General features: G+C 49.8%; 1 protein-coding gene across 6 annotated transcripts; it reads left to right on the top strand.

The window, feature by feature from the left end:
• The first annotated feature begins 141 nt into the window (after window positions 1–141).
• Window positions 142–7,511, top strand: LOC144930689 (uncharacterized). Of its 6 annotated transcripts, none has more exons than XM_078853455.1 (6): window positions 142–474; window positions 567–735; window positions 960–1,042; window positions 1,435–1,561; window positions 1,932–2,045; window positions 2,773–7,511. In XM_078853455.1, the coding sequence occupies exons 2-6, from the start codon at window positions 627–629 to the stop codon at window positions 4,182–4,184; spliced, it is 1,845 nt and encodes a 614-aa protein (XP_078709581.1). In that variant the 5' UTR covers window positions 142–474; window positions 567–626; the 3' UTR covers window positions 4,185–7,511. The 6 variants fall into 6 exon arrangements, with proteins under 6 accessions (XP_078709581.1, XP_078709582.1, XP_078709580.1 ...); XM_078853456.1 differs by having other exon boundaries at window positions 1,929–2,045; window positions 2,776–7,511; XM_078853454.1 differs by having other exon boundaries at window positions 1,929–2,045.
• The last annotated feature ends 7,606 nt before the right edge of the window (window positions 7,512–15,117 follow it).

The following is a 15,117-nucleotide window of genomic DNA, read 5'->3' as shown; positions in this document are numbered from 1 at the left end:
AGGGATGGGCTCACTCATCAGAAAAGCAGTGTTTTCCGATCTGGGAAGTTAATGGGTTAAAACCAACAATCTCCCAAACCTGCCTGTGGAGAAGCGGGGACTGTAATAGCACTGGGACCTTCCTGTCCAGCCCCCTGCATCCTGGACTCAGAGTCAGTCTTGTGCATCCCTGCAGCATCCTCAGGCCAGGGCTCAGGGGAATCACCCCAGCTGGCTGGGCAGTTAGCTGGGGGCACCAGGTGCTGGGCAGTTAGCTGGGTGCTAACCAGGTGCTGGGGGCACAGAGAGCAGCAGCCATAGGTGGCTCCAGGGGAGGGAGAGAAACAGCAGCAGAGGCAGGAAATCGCTGCCTGGAGGCTGGAAAGAAGCAGCCAGGATTGAGGAGCAGAGGTGGGGGAGTTTGCAGGGCCCACGGCAGCTCCAAGCCAGAGCTCTTAGCCTGGAAACCCCAGAAGCCTTGAGGGTTGCACCACGGTGAGGCCTGAGCTCTCAGCTGTGCTTGCCCTTTGTGGCTAGGATGCAAGCACCCCTCCACGTAATGCTCCCCTGTTATCTCTTTCTCCCAGGCTCTGTTCAAGTCCTGTTTGCAGTTCAATGAAGCTGGGCAGGAAGTGGTCTCAGACAAGATGGATTCCCCGAGCCTCCAGCTGTTGCAACTGAAGTGTGTATCCCAGGAGGAACTTTCAGGATCCTGGAGCGCGCCGTCCCAGGAGCCCCGAGAGCGATGGGAAAGGGGTACTGAGCAGGGTGCTCGGGATGGGGTGGGAGAGCAGCTGAGGGGGCACTGGAGGGCTAAGACCTGTGCCAAGGGGGCGGCCCTGCAAGGGGTGAGTGGGTGCCAGGGGCTCAGCACGACCCCAGCACGTGGGAGCAGAAGGGTTTGTCTTGAAGGGGGAGATACCCGCATTGGGACCCCCACATAATACATTCTTCACATTCCCCTCCCCGGCCCTTCCCAGATCAGCTTCTGCCCCAGATATCTGAGGAGGAGAGCGATGATGAGCAGGAGTCCGTGTCATCAACCCCCATGGTCGGCTTCCAGGTGAGCTGCGTGGTCAGCCCATCCTCGCTGTCGAAGGATGGAGCTCAGCGTCTTTCCTACGGGACATTAACTGGTTCCTCTCTGAGGCTTGGAGGGATCATTCAAAAGCCCTCTGGGCACCAATCCCGCTCTGTCTGCGACTTTATTTTGAACAGCAGTAGGGTGCTGGATCCTGAGGCACTGAAATCTGTTGCACAAGCCCATTGGCTACAGCAAGGGAGGGATTCAGTCCTATTTTGGGAGTAGGGAGAATTTTTTCCCTTGTGAATATCATCCCATCCCCTTTCTGCCCCACTCTCCCTCTTCCTCCCTCCCTCCCTCCCTGACACTCCTTCCTCATTCCTGCTTCCCGCTGCTGTCAGATGGGACTGTTGGGTCTCTTGTGGTTCCAGGTGCCAGTGTCATTCGAGGAGGTGGCCGTGTTTTTCTCCCAGGAAGAGTGGGGGCTCCTGGACGAAGGCCAGAGGCAGCTCTACAGGGACGTCATGCAGGAGAATTACCAGGCTCTGATCTCGCTGGGTGAGGAGCCGCTGCCCCTTGAGGATCAGGAGGTGGTGGGCAGGGTGGTTCAGAGGTGGCCAAGGTGGTTTTGGCCCATCAGATAAGTTATCTATGTGGGGTTAGATCTGGGTTTTATTTTTGTCGTCTGCCTGCATCCAGCTCACCTGTGCGTGGGAATCCCTGACTCCCCTACGGGGTACAGCCCGTCTGCCCCCAGGCGTCTCATTGCTCCAAAGGGTCCCTGTAAACATTCCCCCCCTGCTTGGATCCTGCGCTCTACCCAACAGAGAGCGGGGCCGGGGTTAAAACCAGGGCATGTTCTCTGTACTGAGCCCTTGGATGAGATTTCACCACGTGCCGTCTCGCCTGTTTCCTTCCCCGCCAGCAGGAGTCCCCATCCCCGACCCGGCTGCGATCTCCTGGATGGAGCGAGGGGAAGAGCCGAGGGTGCCGGATCTCCCGGGCTCCCAGGAAAGGGAGATCATGAGAGACGCCGGCACAGGTGGGGAATGAGCGACACCGGCTTGGAGACTGTCCGGGAGAGAAGGGAAAAGCTGGGAACGCCCGCCCAGATCTGTCTCAGTTACTATGGCAACGCCCACAGGCCCTGTTCAGGATCTGAGCCCCACTGAGCCAGGGCTGCACAAACACAAAGATAGACATGGTGCCTGCCCCAAGGGGATTACCCTCTTGAACGACAAAGGATGGGCGAAGGGGAGACAAAGGATGGGCGAACAGGGTCTGGTTGGTATCTCTAGACATGTTAGACCCTAACAAGGCAGGGCCAGATCCTCAGCTGGTGTAAACGAGTGTTACTGCATTGGTGTGTATGCAGTGATGCTAATTTATACCAGCTGAAAATCTGGACCCATTGACTCCAGTGGAATTACAGCCAGTATATACTGGCTGGGGATTTGGCCCATTCTCTTCACTGCATTGGGGTCAGCACTGACTACATGAAGAGAATGCCCCTTATTGAGCCCCTTTCCTTCCCCCACTCCCTGCAGCACAGCGCCCCCTACTGATCAATGCTGAGGCGAACTACTGGATGCTCTCTCTCTACTTACGATGTGAGCCATTAGATCCATGTCACCGTCGTGGTTCTGCCGAGCTGTGGTAATGTCCAGCTTCTTGAATGAGGGGTTCCCGTGAGATGAGCCTGTTTCTGATCCCAGTGGAGATATGGAAGCACATGGTCAGACCCTGGCTGGATTCTTTCTCTCTCCCAGCAGGTGCCAGGAGGGAAAACCCCCAGCAGGAAGGGTCTGCAGGGGTGGAGCTGCACAGGAAGTCCCAGAGCCCAGAGTGGGGAGAGGCATCTGGTGGCGTGGGATGGCAGAGGGGGAAGCTGTCTCAGCAGGAAAGACCCAAGGCCAGTGGTCACCCGCGGCCAAGAGAGGGGCCCATCATCTGCGGGGATTGTGGGAAAAGCTTTGGGAAGAGCTCGGAGTTCATCAAACACCAGCGCACCCACACGGGCGAGAGGCCCTACCAGTGCCCTGACTGCGGGAGGAGCTTTGCCATCCGCTCCAACCTCCTCCGCCACCAGCGCATCCACAGCGGTGCCAGGCCGTACCCCTGCGCCGAGTGCGGGAAGAGCTTCCGCCACAAGGAGCACCTGACCCGCCACGCCCACGTCCACGCCGGGTTAAAGCCCTACGTCTGCGCTCACTGCGGGGCGGCCTACAGCACCCGCACCAACCTGCTGCGGCACCAGAGCGGCCACACGGGGGAGCTGCCCTACAAGTGCACGGAGTGCGGCCGGCGCTTCGGGGAGATCGCCGCCCTGGTGGCGCATCTGGTGGCGCACACCGGGGAGCGGGCCCACAAGTGCCCCGAGTGCGGGAAGAGCTTCCGGCGCGGCTCGTCGCTGACGGAGCACTGGCGGGTGCACACCGGGGAGAAGCCCCACGTCTGCCCCCAGTGCGGAAAGGGGTTCATGCGGCGCTCCATCCTCAATGGGCACCGGCGCACCCACACCGGCGAGCGGCCCAACGCCTGCGGGGAGTGTGGCAAAGGGTTCACCCAGCGCTCATCCCTGCTGCAACATCAGCGCACCCACCGGGGCGAAAGACCCTACCCCTGTCCCCAGTGTGGGAAGAGCTTCAGCCAGAGATCGGCGCTGACCACCCACCGGCGGCTGCACACCGGGGAGCGGCCCTTCCGCTGCGTCCAGTGCGGGAAGAGCTTCAGCCAGAGCTCGGCGCTGATCCAGCACCAGCGGACCCACACCGGCGAGACCCCCCACTGCTGTGGGGACTGTGGGAAGGGCTTTGGGGACCGCTCGGCCCTTAAGAGGCACCAGCGCACCCACACGGGCGAGCGGCCCTACCGCTGCACCCAGTGCAGCAAGAGCTTCAAGCAGAGCTCGGCGTTGACACAGCACGTTCGGATCCACACTGGAGAGCGGCCCTATGTCTGCCCCCACTGTGGGAGGGGATTCTCTCAGGGCTCGGCTCTGGCCCAGCACCAGAGGACTCATGCCAAGGAGAGGGGCCTGTCAGACGTGCCCACTGCCAGCCGCCTGTACAGGGATCCCTTCATCCGGCCAGGGGATGTGGAGGAGGGGCAGCAGGGCTGCCCCTGGGGACACAGTGCACCCAGCCAGGCTGAAAGAGAAGCCGCAGTGATAGAATCATAGAAATGTAGGACTCGAAGAGACCTCAAGAGGTCATCAATTTCAGCCCCCTGTGCTGAGACAGGGCCAAATAACCTTATCCCTGGCAGGTGTTTGTCCCACCTTTTTCTTAAAAACCTCCAATGACGGGGGTTCCACAGTCTCTCTCGGGAGCCTATTGCAGAGGTTAACTACCCTTAAAATTAGAAAGTTTTCCCTAATATCTAACCTAAATCTCCCTTGCTGCGGATAAAGGCCGTTGCTTTGTGTCCTTCCTTCAGTGGACAGGGAGAACAATTGATCTTCATCCTCTTGATAACAACCCTTGACATATTTAACGGCTGTTCTCAGGTCCCCCCACAGCCTTTTCTTTGCTCTAGACTAAATGTGCCCAGCTTTTTAAGAGTTCTGCTAGGTCAGGTTTCCTAAACCTTATATCATTTTTGTTGCTGTTCTCTGGACTCTATAATTTATTCACATCTTTCTGTGGTGCCCAGGATTTGACACAGTTCTCCAGCTAAGGCCTCACCAGCGCAGAATAGACCAGGACAATTACCTCCTGTGTCTTACGTAAGACACTCCTGTTAATCCACCCCAGAATGATACTAACCATTTTTGGTCATCTTTATTGGTTCTCACTCATCTTTATTGAATTTTATTGATGCAGGTGGGCAGGGTGAGAGGCTGGATTTGGGCATCATGGGGAACAGGAGGAGGCGTTTTAAGTCATATCTATCAGAAATCCCGTTCTTTCTGGGGGCACGTCCCCCTCCCATACTCCTCTCCCAGCAAGGATCATTAACCCCACAGGCTCAGCCTGTCCCCTAATGTCTGTGCCCATCCCATGGGGGCCCCATCTCTTCACTCTCCAGGATCTCACCAGATCTAGCCATCCTTCTCTGCTCCTTCCCCTCTCCTGGAGCCAAGGTCAGGGGTTCACAGACTGATCCAAAGCCCGTTGAAGTCAGTGGGAAGACTCCCATGGGCTTTAGTTCAGCTTATTAATTTCTCTGAGTCTCTGTTCTCAAAGTGTAAAATGGGGCTAATCAAAATTCAGATGATGAGCTCTTTGGGGCAGGAACTGTCTCTCACTGTGTGTCTGTGCACGGCCTGGCACAACTCATTTATTTATCGATTCATTGATGCCAATGCCAGAAAGGACCACTGTGATCATCTAGTCTGACCTCCCGTGTAACACAGGCCAGAGAGCTTCTTCAAAATAATTCCTAGAGCAGAGCTTTTCGAAAAACATACAATCTTTATAAAAACTAATTCCCCCCTACTGTTACTCACACCTTCTTGTCAACTGTTTGAAATAGGCCACTCTCACTACCACTACAAAAGTGATTTTTCCTCTCTTGGTATTCTACTGTTAATTGAATTGTCTCGTTAGCACTGACCCCCCACTTGGTAAGGCAACTCCCATCTTTTCATGTACTGTATATTTATACCTGCTACTGTATTTTCCACTCCATGTATCTGATGAAGTGGGTTTTAGCCCACGAAAGCTTTTGCCCAAATAAATGTGTTAGTCTCTAAGGTGCCACAAGGACTCCTCGTTGTTTATGCTGATACAGACTAACACAGCTACCCCTCTGAATCTTGATTTAAAAATTGCCAGTGATGGAGAATCCACTGCAACCCTTGGTAAATTGTTCCAGTGGTTAATTCCTCTCACTCTTCAAAATTTATGCCTTATTTCCAGTCTGAATTTGTCTAGCTTAAAATTCCAGCCGTTGGATCATGTTATACCTTTGTCTGCTAGACTGAAGAGCCCATTATCAAATTTCTGTTTCCCAAGTAGGTTCTTATGGCGTGTAATCATGCCTTCCCTTAACCTTCTCCTTGTTAAGCTAAATAGCTTGAGCTCCTTGAATTTGTCACTGTAAAGCAGATTTTCTAATCCTTTAATCATTCTTGTGGCTCTTCTCTGACTTCTTTCCAATTTATCCATACCCTTCTTGAATTGTGAGCACCAGAACTGGACACAGGATTTCAGCAATGACCGCACCAGTGCCAAATACAGAGTTAAAATAACGTCTTTACTCCTCCTTGAGATTCCCCTGTTCATGCATCCTAGGATCGCATTAGCCCTTTTGGTCACAACATCACACTGGGAGCTCATGGTCAGCTGATTATGCACAACAGCACCCAAATCTTTTTCAGTCATTGCTTCCTAGGAGAGAGTCCCCCATCCAGTAAGTATTTTGAGGTGGAGGCCATCCAAACTATACAGCCCCCCTTGCCCCACAGAAGATGGGCAAATGTTCTACAAAACCAAAGCCCTACATCCTACACCACTTACCAAGCCAGGGGTTCACTTCCAGAATCTTTTGTCTTCCTTTGTGCCAGGGACAGGAAGGATCTCAGAGAAGATCACTTAGGCCGTGATTTTCAACCTGTGGTCCGTGGACCCACTGGGGTCGGTAGACTATGGCTAAGGAGTCTGTGAAAGGTGACTATGAAAATAAAGTTTCAGATCCCAGAAAAGGCATTCTATTTTTATGATCAATCAAAAGTATGTGAATACTACAGGTTGAAACCGAGAATTGTTGTCGTTACCGTAGAAGCCCACAGTTTAGCCCCCTTTCTTGCGCTGTGTCAAATGCCGTGCTGAGCACGTGCAATATTTATAGTTGAATTCTGTTCAGCCAGTTTTCAGTCTAAGACTTCTGTGGAAGGGGTCCACGGACCACAGGCTGAATTTTGAAAGGGGCCCACATAGCCATTCGAAATTTTTTAGGGGTCTGCAAATGAAAAGAGGTTGAAAACCACTGACTTAGGCATTCTCCTTCTTCAGCACATTTCCCAGTCCTGTGGTGTCATCTACAATCTGCAAGATATCCCATGAGAGATCTGCAAAATATCCCACAGCACAGTGGGGACCCCAAGCTCGGTTGGGAGTCTATGCAGTGCCTGGCACAATGGGGCCGTAATTTCAGTTAGGACCAGTTAGCTCTATTGCAATACACTCAGTAATAAATTTGGAGATCTCTCCACTAGAAATCAGACCAAGATCTATTCTGTCTTTTCTTAGCTTGCTTTGGTTCCGGTGGTTTCATATTTCCCATGGATGCCCCCTCCTCCTCATATAGTTATGCATCTAATCCATACATCCATCCGTTCCCACCTACCTATCCAACCAATTTATATTAGACCCATCTCCATACATACTGTCTAAGACCCTCCTAACTGGTTATGTGTAATTTCTTGACACTCTCGTTGGTACAATTTTGTGCATTCTAATTTTAGTCTCACCACTAATTTAAGAGGAATCTTGTGTGTACAGAGCACATCAGCAAGTTTTTTTGATTTGTGCATAACTTTTATTCTGGAAAATTCAATAAACAAGATGTCAATTTAAAAAGAAAAATCATCTTCCTGGGTTTTTTTGCTTGTATTTTTGTCCTCAGATTGTTCCAGATGTCTTGATTTTGTATCCAACTACCTTGAAATTTGTCCAGGTTCTGGGCAGTAGGGCAGTACTCCTCCCAGTAGGAGTAGTGGCGGGGCAAACATCCTGATGAGCTTGAAGATGGAGCTTGATAAATTTATGAATGGAATTACTTGACAGGTTTGTCTATGCTAGTGGAGGACTGGAGTCAATGGCACAGGAGGTCCCTTCCTCTCCTAGGTTCCTATGAGCCTCACTGACTGGGAAAAAATAAAAATATAGCTCTCTGTGATAAATCTGAGAATGCTCTTTAATAATTACCTCTATGCTGTCTGGAGCTGTCAATAGAGCCATATGTCTATACCATATAATGAAGTAGATATTTCACGCTAGGGGTGTGAAGGAGGGCAGACACTTTTTCTACTAGTTGCCTAGCAGCTTAAAATGTATAGATTCTAGTCTGACCTGTATAGCACAGGCCATTAATGCCACCCAGTTATCCCTGTAACAAGCTCAATGTGTTTGATTGAAGCATCTTCCAGAAAGGCGTCCCATCTGGATTTGAAGAGATGGAGAATGCACCAGTCCCATTGAGAGTTTATTAACCTTTGCATCACTTATTCCCAGTGGCTATAGCTAGAGTTGAGGGGGGCAGAGTTAAGGTTGCATTGTGTGTGTCGGGGGTGATGTATATATACCTTAACTCTTTCCAGGTTTTCGGTGGGTTAAGTTTAGCCACTCTCCACACTCTGGAAAGGTCTAAGACAGCAGTGGACAACCTACATTCTGCCTTAACAAAGTTTTTGGTTTAGCCTGAAGAGCAGCTAGTCTTTATGAAGGCCAGCAAGAGCTCAGCTGGGTTAGAGAGCTGGAGCAAGGCTTCTGTGGTAGAGGAAAGAACTGAGTTATTAGTGTCCATCACAGCTCCGCAGCCAATACAGAACAGCTTTCCATGCCTTTCCCAAGCTCTTCCCACACATTCCTTGCAATCTCCCGGAACGTCTCCATACCCCGTTCACTCCACCGCTTCAGGCAGCTTCCAAAATGATAGCTGGACTTACACACAGCTATGACACCCTACACTGCCCTGCACTCTTATCTCCCTTCTCACCAAGCTTTCTGTGTGTTGTTAATTGGTATTTAATGCGCTGAAAGATAGCCAATCTTTATCTGTCTCCTACGTGTGGTGGTTGCTGTTGGTAATAATACATAGTGTTTGATCATTTGCTTGCAAATCCCAGTCAGGAATCATCACAATTTTCACGCAAGGTGACAAGTTAACAAAGCATGGCAGAGTGCTGTATAGAAAAACACATCACTGGTGCTCATTGACAAAATGTTGCCTCAAAGCCTCCCTGATTCGAATAGCCTCCCATAATGCCCCTCTAATAGTCCTGGTTCTGGTTGCTCAAATTCAGAAGACAGGTGATCCACCTCCACGCTCCACCCCGGGGGGAAACTTTTCACCCTTAGCCTCACAAATATTATGGAGTGTGCAGCAGGCTGCTATGACCACGGGAATATTTTCTTCATTTAGGTCTAACCTGTCGTAAAGTCAGTGCCAGCATGCTTTTAATCTGTCAAAGACACATTCTACGGTCATTCTGCACCTGCTTAACCTATTGTTGAAGTGCTCCTTGCTGCTATCTGGGTTTCCCATGTAAGGCTTCATGAACCATGAAAGCAAGGAGTACATTGGGTCTCCCAGGATCACTATGGGCATGTCAACATCCTCTCCTGGACTTTTCTGGTCTGGAATGAAAATCCCTGCTTTCAGCTTTCTGTACAGGCCAGTGTTCCTGAAGATTTATGTGTCATGCACCTTCCCGAACCACCCCACACTGATGGCAGTGAAACACCCACGATGATCCACAAGTACCTGGAATACCATAGACAAGTACCCCCTTTCTGTTGATGTACTGTCACAAGATGGTCCAGGGCCAAAATTGGAATATGTGTGCCATCTATTGCCCCGTCACAGTTAGGGAATCCCATTGCTGCAAAGCCATCCACTATTTCATGCACATTGCCAAGAGTCACAATCCTTCATAGCACGATTAGCTGCTGCCCGAACAGTTGACTTCCTGACTCCAAACTCATTCGCGACTGACCAGTAGCAGTCTGGAGTCGCCAGCTTCCACACAACGATTGCCACATGCTTCTTCACTGAGAGGGCAGCTCTCATTTTGGTGTTCTTGTGCTGCAGTGCTGAGATGAGCTTCACACACAGTTCCAGAAAGGTGGCTTTCCGCATCTGAAAGTTTCTGCTCCTACTCGAGATTCCCCTGGTCACGCATCCAAGACTTGCCGTAGCTCTTTGGGCCACAGCACTGCACTGGGAGCTTGTTTCAGCTGATTGTCCACAATGACCCTTAAGTCCTTTTCAGAGTCACACCATGCCCAGAACATGTGGTGAACTTGACTTGACTAATCTTAAGGAAACCCAGAGAGCAGAGTGATTTCTTTATAGAACTGCTTTAATTTTTACAGTTAGGTGGTCCCTAGCTTCTAGATGGTCACTACAGAAAGTCCATTCTTGGATGACAGTTCCTTCACAAAATCCGCCGTGGTAGCCACATTGTGGATGGTCTCCAAAAATACAAAAACAGGAAATGTGTGAGGCCCATGATGGAAAAACTGGTACCATCCTTCCATGTAACTAATGGCTCATCAGCACCTACGCTCCCTCACCATTCTCTCATTAACACATGGCAGTTTCTGGATTCTTGCATCATGAAAAAATAGGGAAGCAGCTGTGAGGGCCTAATCAAGGTAAAAGTTTATGACCCACTCCAGAGATGGTTAACCTAGAAATACAGAGCTACTTTTAGAGTTTCATTAGAATAAATCCCATTCACAATATAACAATGAAAGTTTTCTCAGGCCCAATTTGAATATGTGATATTTCCCACCCAGAAGCAAATGTCCTAATCTGGAGGCGGGGTGGGGGGTGGGGGTGGGAAGCAGCCTTTCGATCTTTACTGCCCACAGTAGCTGACAGGGGATTGATTTGTCTGGAAGATCCAGTAACCACCTGGAGTATCTTGCTATTTCAGATATGATGCTCAGATCAGAAAGCCATCCCTTCCAGCACTGTGTCAGTGAGCCAGCAGTTCAGGGAGATGGTCAGTGACTGGGGTAACCAAGGATTCCTGTTACCCATAATTCCAGGCACTTGATGAGCTACTGCTCAGCAGATGCTGATCAGCAGCTACCTGACCCTCGCTAAAGTGTGTGCGTGAAAGGTTTTGAGGCAGCTGGAAATGGTGGGAGGATGGAATGTTAAGGGGATGAAGGTTCTTTAGTGGAAGCTGGAAAATGGCGGGAAAATGGAGTGTTGAGGGGATGAACGTTCTTCAGTGGCAGCAGGAAAATGGCGGGAGGATGGAGTGTTGAGAGAATGAAGGCTCTTGGGTGGCAGTTAGCAATGGCAGGAGGATGGAACGTTGGTCCCAAAGGTTCTGTGGCAATGGGTCGAAACATTAGAACGGGGGCCAAATGGAGAAAATCGGGAAGACTTTCCCTTTCAGGGCAGCTGAGGAGGAGGAAATTTCAGTAGGCAACATATCCCCTATCCAACCCAAACCTACCAGAGGCAGAGGAATTTTCTTCCCTCTTCCCCGCAGCTTCCCTGGAGGGCAAATATTTAGGGGAAAGATGTAGGGTCTTGGCCTTGCTTCCGCTTCATCCAATATTCCACCCCTGTGCAATAAAGTACTGTGTGACCAAAGTTCTGTTGCACAATCCTTCTGGTAAAGGAATGGAGTCCCCCCTTGAATGTTAGTTGCTGATGCGGAGTTGCGATGCTCAGACCTATGTAATATGGATGTGGCAGGAAAGCTTTGGCTCTGTGCTGAATAGATTTGTATAAGGGAGTGAGGAGATAAATCCTGGAGAGATCGGGCATGTCTGGATTCCCTGTGGTTTTCTACAAACACTCATAACCATTATGAGCTCCTTCTCTCTCTTTGAATATTGCTAAAAAGCACCCAAATCTGGGAGCACCCATCTGTCCAGCTTGTTTGGGAGGAGTCCCTCAGGTTCCCAGCGGGCTGTTGAGCTCACCCTGACTGCTCCCAAGCCTTGAGGCTGTGAATCCCCTCAGACAAAGCCTCTGGGAGAAGGGAAGGGGCAGAGAGAAAAGCCCAGAGTCAGCAAGATACAGGGGAGCGACGGAACGGGGTTCCTCCTGGGATGGGTACAGACGTTAAGGAGTGAGATGGGCCTGCAGGGGTTCATGATCCCTGCTGAACATGGCAGATAGAACACTTTGGCCCCAGCTCCAGCATGGAGGGGGCGTGACGTTATATGATTACAATATAACCATATAGAACATTGTTGCAACCACTGTTATATATTTTCAGCAAACCTTGTACAAAGGTTGTCAAGTGAGGTATCTACGAAAAAGTTATGATTTGCTGGTTATGATTATGCTATCTGTATGCATGTATCATTTTTGTATGTGAAGTTATAAGTATTGGCTCTATACTTGGATTTCAAATGTTGGCGCCTGGGGTAACATCCACAAGGCAGCTAGCCAGCACATCTTGGAGGGACTGTTCAAATTAAGTGGTTCATCAAGAAACACTTGGTTAACAATGGGCCATGGGAGACACCCAACTAAACTGAGTGGACTGTCATGTAAACGTGCTGTCTGGAGTGCAGGTAATGGTGTCCGGCAATGACTGAGGGAAATTGGGCATGAACATGTGACTTAGAATCATAGATGATTAGGGTTGAAAGAGGGTCATCTAGTCCAACCTACTGCTCAAAGCAGGACCAACACCAGCTAAATCATGCCAGCCAGGGTTTTGCCAAGCCGGGCCTTAAAAACCTCTAAGGATGGAGATTCCACCACCTTCCTAGGTAACCCATTCCAGTGCTTCACCACCCTCCTAGTGAAATAGTGTTTCCTAATATCCAACCTAGACCTCCCCCACTGCAACTTGAGACCATTGCTCCTTGGTCTGTCATCTGCCACCACTGAGAACAGCTGAGCTCCATCCTCTTTGGAACCCCCCTGCAGGTAGTTGAAGGCTGCTAACAAATCCCCCCCGCCCCACTCCTCTCTTCTGCAGACTAAACAAGTCCAGTTCCCTCAGCCTTTCCTCACAAGTCATGTGCTCCAGCCTCCTGATCATTTTCGTTTCCCTCTGCTGGACTCTCTCCAATTTGTCCACATCCTTTCTCTAGTGGGGGGCCCAAAACTGGACGCAGTACTCCAGATGTGGCCTCACCAGTGCCCAATAGAGGGGAATAATCATTTCCCTCGATCTGCTGGCAATGCTCCTACTAATGCAGCCCAGTATGCCATTAGCCTTCTTGGCAACAAGGGCACACTGCTGACTCATATCCAGCTTCTCATCCACTGCAATCCCCAGGTCCTTTTCTGAAGAACTGCCGCTTAGCCAGTCAGTCCCCAGCCTGTAGTAATGCATGGGATTTTTCCGTCCTAAGTGTAGGACTCTGCACTTGTCCTTGTTGAACCTCATCAGATTTATTTTGGCCCAATCCTTCAATTTGTCTAGGTCACTCTGGACCCTATCCCTACCCGCTAGCGTATCTACCTCTCCCCCCAGGTTAGTATCATCTGCAAACTTGCTGAGGGTGCAATCCACACCATCCTCCAGATAATTAATAAAGATGTTGAACAAAGCCGGCCCCAGGACCGACCCCTGGGGACTCCACTTGATACCAGGTGCCAACTAGACATCGAGCTGTTGATCACTACCTGTTGAGCCTGACAATCTAGCCAGCTTTCTATCCACCTTATAGTCCATTCTTGCCCATGTGACTCCAAACTCCATCTTGTTGCTGTGATTTTCCACAGTAAGAACAATGGGATGCCCTCCATATTGCAAAAGTTATAAAAGGCCCTGGAAACACCTCCATTTTGTCTTCAATCCTGCTTCTTACCTCTGGAGGAGCTTTGCTACAAACTGAAGCTCTGAACAAAGGACTGAATGACCCATCCAAGCTGTGGATGTACTCCAGAAACTTGACCTAAGCCAGCAGTTTATTCCATCACTGCTACAAGCCTGAACCAAAAACTTTGCCATTACTGTATGTAATTGATTTCTTTAACCAATTTTAACTTTCTTTCTTTCTTTCTTTCTTTCTTTCTTTCTTTCTTTCTTTCTTTCTTTCTTTCTTTCTTTCTTTCTTTCTTTCTTTTGATGAATAAACCTTTAGCTCGTAGATACTACAGGATTGGGTGATTTTTGGGTAAGATCTAAATTATATATCAACCTGGGTGTGTGGCTGGTCCTTTGGGATCAGAAGAACCTATTATTTGGTGAGACTGGTTGTAAAGAACCACTCATCTCTGAATCCACTGTTTTTGGTGGTGACATAAGAACTGGAATGCCTGAGGAAACTGCCTTTATATTTTCTTGTTAGCCAATGTGGTGAAACTGGAGTTTACTTTTGTGGCTGGTTTGGTATATCTTATAAAAGAATAACCACCAGGTTTGGGTTGTGTTTGCCCTATTTCTTGGCAGTTAGTCCTGAATTTGGCATCCCCATTTGTGACCCACTAAGGCCCAATTACAAGGGGTTCCCAGTGTCCACGTGTTTAAAACAATGTTAAAATACTGGAAAGGGTGGAGAGAAGATAACACACATTTAAACCTTTTAACACTGGGAAATATACAGGTAAGATAGGTGCTATAGCCCAGCCCTACCGCCTAATATTTCACACACTCACATATCTGCCTTTTCCAACTGCCATGGAACCTTCATTCCCCAACATTCCATCTTCTTGCAATTTTCAGGTCCCTCAACATTCCATCCTCCTGCCATTTCTAATTGCCTTGGAACCATCTGCCTCTTAGAAATGCTTCTCCAGCTCCACAAAAAGTCATTACTTGGTGGGGAAAGACACGTCGTCATTTGGCCCACACACACTTTAGAGAGGGGCTGCCTGCTTCTGGTCAGCATCTCCTGAGCAGTAGCTCACCAAGTGCCTGGAATTGTGGGTAACAGGAAGCCTTGGTTACCCTGGGCACTGAACGTCACCCTGAACAGCTGGCTCACTGACACAATGCTAGAAGGAATGGCTTTCAGGTCTGAACATCATGCCTGAAATAGCTAGGCACCCCGGACGGCGTCTGGAGTTTTCAGATAACTCTATCTCCTGTCTGCTGTCATGGACGGTAAAGATTGAAAGGCCATTTTTGCCAGAATGGGAGGTTTGCTTCGGTGTGATGGCTCACATATTCCTCCCTGCCCCCAAGACGCACACCTCTGTTGTGTATTGGAAAGGAAGGATGGTCCAGTGGCCAGGGCACTACCCAGAGACCTGGGTTCAATTCTCTGCTCCACCACAGCCTCCCTATATGGCCCTGGCCAAGTCACTTAGCCACTCTGTGCCTCAGTTTCCCATCCGGACATTGGGAGTAGTAGCCCTGCCTGGCTTCACAGGGGTACTCTAAGGATAAATATACTGCAGTTTGTGAGGTATTCACTTATTGCAGTGTTGGAGGCCAGATAAGAACCTTAGTGTGTGGTGGGCCAGCTGCATTTCAGTGGTACTAACCCTGAGAAATTCAGCCAGATGCTTGT

Source organism: Lepidochelys kempii, chromosome 6, assembly GCF_965140285.1.
Source record: "Lepidochelys kempii isolate rLepKem1 chromosome 6, rLepKem1.hap1, whole genome shotgun sequence".
Lineage (NCBI taxonomy): Eukaryota > Metazoa > Chordata > Testudines > Cheloniidae > Lepidochelys > Lepidochelys kempii.
This window is presented reverse-complemented; position numbering and strand designations above follow the sequence as displayed.

What these genes read in the sequence shown, in the direction of transcription:
- LOC144930689 (XM_078853454.1), top strand. Translation starts at nt 627, where the DNA reads ATGGATTCCCCGAGCCTCCAGCTGTTGCAACTGAAGTGTGTATCCCAG. An exon ending in CCGAGAGCGATGGGAAAGGG is followed by an intron (nt 736 to 959) that starts GTACTGAGCAGG and finishes GGCCCTTCCCAG; the next exon opens with ATCAGCTTCTGCCCCAGATA. An exon ending in CCCCCATGGTCGGCTTCCAG is followed by an intron (nt 1,043 to 1,434) that starts GTGAGCTGCGTG and finishes TTGTGGTTCCAG; the next exon opens with GTGCCAGTGTCATTCGAGGA.